Raw genomic sequence first — 9,495 nt, 5'->3', positions numbered from 1 at the left:
AAAGAAAAAATTCTCGAAGCTGCGAAAAATGCTCAATCTTTAAATTCGAGCATCATTCGTAAACGTCACGGTATTATCGCTGAGATGGAAACAATGTTAAAATTATGGTGTGATAATCAAGTAAATGTGAAAAATTGTATAATAATATAATTTGTTATACATATGTATTATCTAAGATTTTATTAAACATTTTTTTCTAAATTATTGTTTTCTTAGTCTCTGGCCCCAATTAAAAATTATTCATATGTATTTATATGTGAAATTATACCCTGACTTACACGAATTCAACTTACGTGATTGCTCGGTCCCAACTATCACATAAGTTCAGGATATTACTGTATTGAAATATATATACGGTTGCCAACTATCCCGCATTGTGACAATCATGCATTTTTGAACAATCCCACAACATGGGAAGATACGTGAAATCCTGCAAAATATTTTTAAATAATACTATTAAAGAAATTTATAAAAACATATTTATTGAAAATGAAATATATATAAGTGTAGTGTGGACCACATGAATATGTGATAGATTGACAAGCAAAGTTAGCTTACATCAGTCACAGACCACATAACGATTCATGCTGCTACTTGTATACAGAATCAGTATTGCAAGATATTCTAACCAAAAATTTTTTAAAAAGTAGCCCAAAAGTAGCCAACTCAGAAAACATTCTGTTTTGATAAATAACTCAAGATTTCATGATAAAACCAAAAAGACTTTTCTAGCGATGACTTTAATCACAGAACAAACATTTTCAGCCAATTTACAGACATGTAAAATGATCTGAAAATAAAGATCGCAAGACTCAAAATTCATGCATACTGTAATTTACTGATATGTCAACTCATTTTATATGAAAAGCATAATGCAAAGAAGTATTCAACAAATAATCTTACCAACATGGACTAAAAAATTAATTTTTCTATGTAATTTTGATTTGTAGTAAACCACTGCCAAACTTAAATCAAACATTTGTCATTTTGCCTGAGTATTCCAGCTACTTTTGTAGCTGGAATACTTTTGTATGAATGCTTTTGTAGAAAGAGTTCTCTCTTATGAACTGAAATAGGTGTTCTGTGAAATTAATAAATAGCAAATTGATATTAAGTTAAATTCAAAAGAATCCTGTCAAAAATTGCATACAACAGTGCTTAAGAAACAAAAAGCTTCTTTCTGAAGTACAATCTCAAAGTAAATATATGTTTAAGAAATAAATTGTTTCATATGAAAGTCCTGCATTTTCATATAAAATCTCCCATTTTTTTACTAGTATGTCCCCCAGAGATATTTTCTTTGGTTGGCAACTTAAGTATATATCATATTTTTGTGTTTATAACCAGCAAGTTTTTTGAGTTTAAAAGATGGTTTGAAAGGGTATGTAGGTTATGAAATGGAGATGAATGGGGCACAAATTTTAAACTGCAATCATAAACTCTCAGAATATATGGTAAGTTTGGTAAAGATTTTATTTTTTGTATTTTATTCATTAAACTGTAATTATTCAATGAATTTCTTGGTATTTCTTGATTTAAAATAATCTAGGAATAAAAATCATGAGAAGTGTTTTGGGCTTTCTCTCAAATTTGGAACTGAAGTTGAATACAGATAGTTCTTTTTCTTATAGACAAAAGACTATAATCATATAAATAGAATTTCCAAAATAATAAATAAAATCTTTAGCAATCGTACTTACTCAACCTTTATTGTCCGGTACTTGTAAATTATTTGTAAAACAAACGTTTTCGGCCTCAGTCGAGGTCTGCTTCAGGTTAAATTATTGGATTTCATTCTTCGAATGCACGTTTAGTTTTAAATATAATCGAATTTCTTGCGCGTGTTACGTATCGTCATCGTTTTTGTTGTTCTTCGCATACGTAACGCCAAGCATAAGAGAGCGTGTTTCCGTCTTTGTTGTATACATCTCCCTGTCCTGCCTGCTTTGTAGATTTCTAGGGCTTCAAGTGCTCTGATGTGATCCGTATGAAAAGCTCTATTTATTAATCTGGCTTTTGATAGTTCCGCGTGAATATCCGGGTCGGTTGCGTAGGTGGATAGTGCAGTGGTGTATCAAAAGCCAGATTAATAAATAGAGCTTTTCATACGGATCACATCAGAGCACTTGAAGCCCTAGAAATCTACAAAGCAGGCAGGACAGGGAGATGTATAAACAACAAAGACGGAAACACGCTCTCTTATGCTTGGCGTTACGTATGCGAAGAACAACAAAAACGATGACGATACGTAACACGCGCAAGAAATTCGATTATATTTAAAACTAAACGTGCATTCGAAGAATGAAATCCAATAATTTAACCTGAAGCAGACCTCGACTGAGGCCGAAAACGTTTGTTTTACAAATAATTTACAAGTACCGGACAATAAAGGTTGAGTAAGTACGATTTTTATAAGAATACCGGTATTCGGATTAGAAGATTTAAAAATCTTTAGCATTTCAAAGCTATAAAATTCTGAAGCTTCTAAGGCTCATTACACAAACTTTACTAAATGCTGATTATGCTTTGTTACAAGATGTGATATATTCACTTATCCAAATTATTAACTCAATCGTTTTTATATAAAAAGGAATAGCTGCTTATAATAAGCAAAATGGATCACAGTAAACAGAGCAAAGAAACACATGCTATTTGCATTTCATACAATTTAGTTTGTATGCATACAATATAATACTGATTTATACATAAAGAAAATCCCTAATTACAGCCCTGCAGCTATACTGTGAAAAGATCGTTATATTGAAGCCATTGAAACTTTCACACAATTCTTTAATCTCTTCTTTATGTTGACTCTTTTTTAGACTGTTTTTTAAAAACACCATGAAGTGTTGATATTAGACACCAGACTTTTTCACATTCACTTTATTCTCCTATGTGCTTTACAGAGGAAAAAGTACATAGGAGAATAAAGTGAATGTGAAAAAGTCTAGTGTCTAATATCAACACTTCATGGTGTTTTAAAAAACAAACAATTCCTTAATATTTTTTTAAGTCATACAACATTTGTTAAATGTCTTTGCCTTGGAGCTGCAGTTTTACAAAACTGATTTTATTTACTGAATTATATTGATTTAATGGCAAAAATCTGTTTCTATTGAATTTCAATACAAATATTTGTTTTAACAAAACAAATGATCAAAAAATATAAGTATTAAAAACCATTTATATAAAACTTACATTATAAAATCCTTACGATTGACATTTAATAACAAGTCAGTCAGAACTGTTCCCGGCCGGGTGCAAAAGATGCTTCTGCACACAGACAGTCAAATCCAAGGGCAGCCACAGACCATTTATTATAAGTAAAAACTTTGACCAATAAAAATATAAAATCAAAACTTTTTTGATTACTAGCTCTTTAAAACTATATGTATATAGATATGAAAGTAAACACTGCATAGCAAATTCTTAATTAAATAATATTAAATTAATAATGACAGCAATATTGTTTTTAACCTGGACAGCAAATAACCTGGGAACAACCCTGGAGTCAATGTGTACACATATACACACAAACACAAACAAGTTCTCTCTGAAAACTGGGAATTTGCTCCCAGACCCAGAGAGAAATTAGAAGGGTAAAGTGGTTCCTATCCTTAGTAAAAGTAACATTTGGATTATTTTTTAACAGAAAGTAAATCTTTAAAACTGCTCTTCGCTAATAAAGAAACATTCAACGTATTCTATTTATTAAAAAAGAATAAAAATGGCAAACGAGGCCTGCTCCTTACTCCCAGGTCCCATACAAGCTCTCAACAATTCCACACACACACACCAGTTTAATCAGATTTAATGAATCACTTACCATTAAATATAACTTTAGAAACATATAAGCTTTAGTAACATATGTAATTATTAAAATATAAGAGTATGGAAGTTCACACCCACAAGTATGATGATGTGAAGCATCATCATTATAATGATGATGTGAAGCATCATCATTATAATGATGATGTGAAGCAGAAATGTGGGTGTGGATCTTCCATATTACATGTGTTTTCTACAACTTGTATATGATTCATTATCATAAGTTCTAATCACATTAAGATACAGCATCATTTCTAATCACATTAAGATACAGGTCTATAGAAGCTTCTACCTAACGTGATAATAAATTGAATAATTAACTGTTTAATATTATATAAAATTCCTATCTCGTTGAAACGAACAATTAATTATTTATTTGAATATCAATAGACCAATGCAATTTTGTTATTAATTGATTTACCTTCGGATGGTCGGACACCAGACAATACTCGCAGACATTGACTCGGTGCTCGAAGCAAAACTGATTTGTCACTTTCTTCTTCGAGCATTTACACAACCCCATCTTTAATTAATTCAGTCGAAGTATTTTGAGTTGATGTACGCGATGAAAAAATTTATTAAGCCGCCATCTTGGATTGTATCGTCTGCCACGTAGTGGACTGACATAAATTAAAGTGATGACATCGGCTTTTATTTGATTATTTTGGTTTAAAATAACGAAAATAATTCGTTTGTAATTTTTAAATAATTAAAATAATTACTCGGTTTAAGGTATTATTTAAAATCGCTTATATGTCGATGAAATTATTTAAATAATTTGAGATGCGTCATCATCATCATCCTTTAAAATTAATTTCATTTTAATAGTAAAGTTTAATGGAATTTTTTAAAATTTAATTTTATTTGATTAATTTTATAAGAAATGTTAATTACGTTATTAATTTTATACAAAATTTTCATTATTTTCTGTTGTGAATTGTGGGTATTTGAAATGGCCGCCATTTTGAATCGGCCGCTACGTTTATCCCGATTTTTAGTGAATTTTCCTGTTATAAAATGCTTTAAAGTTTTTTAAAGCTTTTGTTTGAAAAATTGAAATCGTTTCGCGTTGAAAACATCAACGAGGAAAAGAATACATACAAATAATGTCACTGTCCTAAAATTACTTTAAGAAAATTCGATAGCGCTTTTTTCCTATAGCGAACGTTTCAAATATATAATTATCAAAAGTGATTTTGTCACAGTCTGCTAGACATATTAAAAGTGGTTAATTGATGATACCTCTTCAAAACATTCGAATGCAAAGGGAAAAAAAGAACTTAAAGGGAAAAACAGAAAGAAAACAACGAAATTTATTTGCATGTACAGTACAACTTGCAATTATATGAAATGCCATTAAAAATAATAGGAAAAATATTGTTTTAGGATATTTTACGATATAATAAAGCTCTAATATTTAAAATAAATTGTTTACATTAATAAAAGTTTTAGATTTATTTTTATAAAACGTGTTACAGCTTTGTCGCTTGCAATTAATTAATAGTAAACAGCTGCCATTCGGTACTAAAACACCTGTCTCCTTACGTATACGGATGATCACATGATATTTTAAACACAACGAATAAAGGTAAAAAGAGTAAAAAGAGGTAAGAATGATTTCCGAAAATCAAATTAAAGAATCGAATTTATGTGGCAAGGAGTTAGATGTCGTCTTCGCTAAGAAGGAAAAGAAGAATGTCGGAAACAAGATAAAAGGATACGTTATCTACATGTTAATTATAATATTCATTTTGATATTTGTTCTATTTATATTTGGATCGATGATGCACATAAAAATCGTAAAATTACCCGAATGGCTCGAAAATTTTCCATCTCGTGCTGAATTTTCGACGGTGAAACAAATGGAAAAAGCTACTTTCCGTCTGATAACAAAATTATTCAGTAATTCCCACGATAATTATGTTTGCTCGCCCTTCTTAACATCTTTAATTGTGTCTCTTTTACTGGAAGGTTCTCGAGATGAAACAGCTTTGGAAATTATTCAGGCCATGAATTGGAGTTCCATAGATACATCTAACCTCAGATCTTACTTTAATGATATTTTATTGCATCTGAATGGAGGAATGGAAAAGGTAAACATTGCTAATCAGATGTTTATCGAGAATGGTTTAGAAATAAGCCAAAATTATAAAGAAATCTTAAGAAGTTATGATGCGGATGTAATTAATGTCGACTTTAAGAAGATAAACGAAACTCTGAGTATAATTAATAAATGGGCAATAGGAAAAAGCCGAAGCTTGATTAAGGAATTAATCAGATCTGGTGTTATAAATTCTGCTACTATAGGAGTAATTACTAGTTTAATGACATTTCGAGGAAGATGGAAGGTGCCTTTTAATAAAAATCTTACACAAGAAGGAAAGTTCTTTTTAGAAAATGGGAAGGAAATAAGTGTTAAAATGATGTTTAGCAGTGGACACTTTAAACATGGATATTTTCCAGAATATAAATTATTTGCCCTAGAATTGCCTTATGAAGTACCTGACATAGTTATGGTAATTTTGATACCTTCAAATTTACAAGATTTGAAGGAGACATTGATCAAAAATGAAGGCGAACTTTTGTTACATCTTCATTCCAAAATGAAAAATCATAATGTGGAGATTTGCTTACCGAAATTTCAGGTGAGTTAAAGTACAATAATTTATTGTTGAGTGTAATATTACTTTAAAACATTAAAATTAAGCAAGAATGAAAACTAAATATTAAATTTTCTGCTAGACTTCGCTTCTTTACAGAGAAGCCATCTTTAAAGGATTTAAGAAAAATTATTAATATTTTTTATTAATAATTAATAATATTTTATAAAAATAAAAACTTTAAAATTTTATAATATCGTATTGTACTGTGCTATTAAAATTCCATAATTTACTTATTTTATACCATAGATTAATACTAATATATTGTTAGAGGAAAAGCTCCAATCTATGGGCATTGAAGCCTTGTTTAATTCCGAAACATCGAACATGAAAGGAATATCTTCTAAGGAAGATTTCTACATACAAAAAATCATTCAAGGAGTTCATATTGAAGTCGATGAAGAAGCAACAGAAGGAAGTGCCCATAGCACCTCCATTATTGGTAGCCGCTCGTTATTGACAACGATTTGTGCCGATCGGCCATTTATATTTTATGTTCAAGAGAAAAAATATAAATCGATCTTATTCTGGGGAGAATATAAAACACCCCTGGAATCTTTGTATTAAATATTATTTACAACTTTATTATAAACTAAATTTTAAAGCCAATTACTGTTGGGTATTTAATTCAATTAGAAGAGCGTAATTAAAAATAAGCTCACGAAATTATGGTCAATAATTAATGTAATAATAAGAAATTATACGTGAGAATAATGTTATTTACATGTTCTCAAAGTCTTTTACAACAACATAGAGGAAAATTATATAAAAGAAGTACAGAATCTGACCTAGTGAACGAGTGAACGATCTAAAACAATCTTAAAGTAAATTCTAAAGAAAATTTTCTCTTCATAGTCTAAATAAAGCATAGCTGAGAAGAAAAATATTTATTATATTTTTATTTCCTCCATAATCAATCAGGAAATAAAAAATAACAAATATCAGATCATTATCAGTTATACACCATTAAGCAAAATCTATATCAGTTCATTTAATTTTAACCTAAGTACGTAACATAAATATATTTAACAAAATAATATATACACACTAAGACCTGTGTAAGCCGAAATGGCACATTGGCAAGTTTCCGTTTTGAATAGTTTTTTTTAAACATAAAAAATTCGTTTCGTTCCGAAGAATTTTTTCCGCTTAGATAAGTTTTCGTTTTATTCGGGTTCCGTCTTGGACAGGTTTTAACTGTTATACTTATAGTCACTTTTATTGATATTAAAATAGTATAGTTTAAAAGATTTTTACAATATAACTGAACTCATTTTCTAATTTTATAAGATAAACAACCCTTAGGCTGGTAAATATTCTTAAATGGTAGGATACTGCTTTTGACCTGATGAAAGGTTTTCGTTCTCATTTCTAAAGATTTTCTAGGGGAAAGTAGGTTCACACGTGATATTTAAAGATGGGTCAGTAAACTTTCATAAGCTATAATTTTTCTGCACTGGTTATATACTTGGTCTCTAATCTCTTATATGCTCTAAATATCACAAAATTATCAAACATTTTGACATAACTAGGATCAAAAATTGATAATGTGTATCGACAAAACATATCTTAATTTGAAAATTGTCACTTGGTGATTGCTTAAGCGATTTATCCGACGTTATAATTTATAAAATTCGATGGATACAGCAAATACAATAAGGCTAAATGTAGAAATATATCAACAACAATGGCTGCCTTGTAATATTTATTATTACAGAAAGTAAAAATAGGGTATTAAAATCGGTAGAAGTTGATTAAACTTTTGTCTATCAAATTAGGTCACAAACAAAACAGAAACAGTAGGAAGTTTCTTCTCTGATTTCCAGATTTTTTTTCTAAATTAATTTTATAATAAAATAATCATAAATTGTTGAAATAATTCAAGAGAGAAATTAGGCCGTTGGAATATATATAAAATATAATTTCGTTCCATTTACCACCTGCAAATTTTCCTAAATTAGCAGAGAAATGTGTAATGAGTTAAGAAAGGGAACTAGATTTACCTTAAAGGTCAAAATAGATGTTACCAGACTAATAAGATACGTTAGATAAGATGAGACCAATGAAAGGAAAACCTCTGTAAAATCTTGTCCTAGTTCTCACAATTGACATTGTTCCTCAATAGTGACATTGTAAGCAATTTACGGCTAAAGAATATCTTAAACTTTATGTATACAGTAAAACCTGTCCAAAACGGAAACCTGCTAGACCGAAAAAATAGTCGGCACCGTGCGATTCTGCTTTACCAGGTTTTATTGTATACACACCAAGTACACAGGCTACATATCCAATCGAAGTAATGCCTTTTCGAAATTTAAACTTAAAATTCTTTCCTTTTTAAAATATAATAAAACCTGTGTAAACCGGAATTGTACGGTACCGAATATTTTTCCGGTTTGGCAGGTTTTATTGTATTCGGTCACCCGTACCCAAACTGGTACGGTGTTCTTGAAGAAAAACGTGAATAAATAAACAAATTTTAAATGTTTTTTTTAAAAAGATTATATTATCTTTTAACGCGATTTTATGCTTTTACTTAGAAAAAAACACAATAATAATTAATATTAATGTGAAAGTACGTTTGTCTGAAATTCGGTCGTTTACCCTCAATACAAAAAAATCAGGACATTAACTAAACAAGGGAAATTTGCAGAGGACTAGTTTCTCTTCGTCTAGCTGATGATATTTCTATTATTAGATGAACCGTTTTTTTGTAATGTTAATTGAGTTGTGAAAAAGTAGAATTGAGTCGTTTTTTTTAAATATAAAATTAATGCAAAAAGGAAAATTTAAAGTGACAAAACAGTGATTTTAAAACAAAAAAAAGGGTCTAAATTTTATTTTTTATTTAAGTTTATTTTCTATAAAATTTCCATTTTATTTTTTCAATTTTCAATTTAATTAAATTTCCATTTTATGTTTTCAATCTCCAATTTTTCTATAAAATTTCAAATTTCAACAAAATAATGTCTTGAAATGTGTATTTTATATGATATACATCTGTGTC

The 9,495-nt window shown here is 29.3% G+C and overlaps 2 protein-coding genes across 3 annotated transcripts in view; one reads left to right on the top strand and one right to left on the bottom strand.

Annotated features, from left to right (window-relative positions):
• Positions 1–4,453, bottom strand: part of LOC111638899 (zinc finger protein-like 1) — a 29,151-nt gene extending 24,698 nt beyond the window's left edge. Inside the window, exon 1 of one of the 2 annotated variants that reach the window (XM_023384670.1) lies at positions 4,250–4,453. In XM_023384670.1, coding sequence (XP_023240438.1) covers positions 4,250–4,351 — 102 coding nt within the window. In that variant the 5' untranslated portion in view covers positions 4,352–4,453. The remainder of the gene's footprint in view (positions 1–4,249) is intronic. The other variant, XM_023384669.1, reaches the window with a different exon arrangement.
• Positions 4,454–5,349: 896 nt separating this feature from the next.
• Positions 5,350–9,309, top strand: LOC111638898 (leukocyte elastase inhibitor-like). The gene is made up of 2 exons (XM_023384668.1): positions 5,350–6,473; positions 6,738–9,309. Exons 1-2 carry the CDS (start codon positions 5,442–5,444, stop codon positions 7,053–7,055), a joined length of 1,350 nt encoding a protein of 449 aa, XP_023240436.1. The 5' UTR covers positions 5,350–5,441; the 3' UTR covers positions 7,056–9,309.
• Positions 9,310–9,495: the final 186 nt, after the last annotated feature.

This window comes from Centruroides sculpturatus, unplaced genomic scaffold (genome assembly GCF_000671375.1).
Source record: "Centruroides sculpturatus isolate CEXI.00-Female unplaced genomic scaffold, Cexi_2.0 scaffold1059, whole genome shotgun sequence".
Taxonomy (NCBI): Eukaryota; Metazoa; Arthropoda; class Arachnida; order Scorpiones; family Buthidae; genus Centruroides; species Centruroides sculpturatus.
This window is presented reverse-complemented; position numbering and strand designations above follow the sequence as displayed.

Coding starts and splice junctions, on each gene's coding strand:
- LOC111638898 (XM_023384668.1), top strand. CDS start 5,442: ATGATTTCCGAAAATCAAATTAAAGAATCGAATTTATGTGGCAAGGAG. Junction 6,474..6,737: donor TTTGCTTACCGAAATTTCAG/GTGAGTTAAAGT, acceptor TTTATACCATAG/ATTAATACTAATATATTGTT.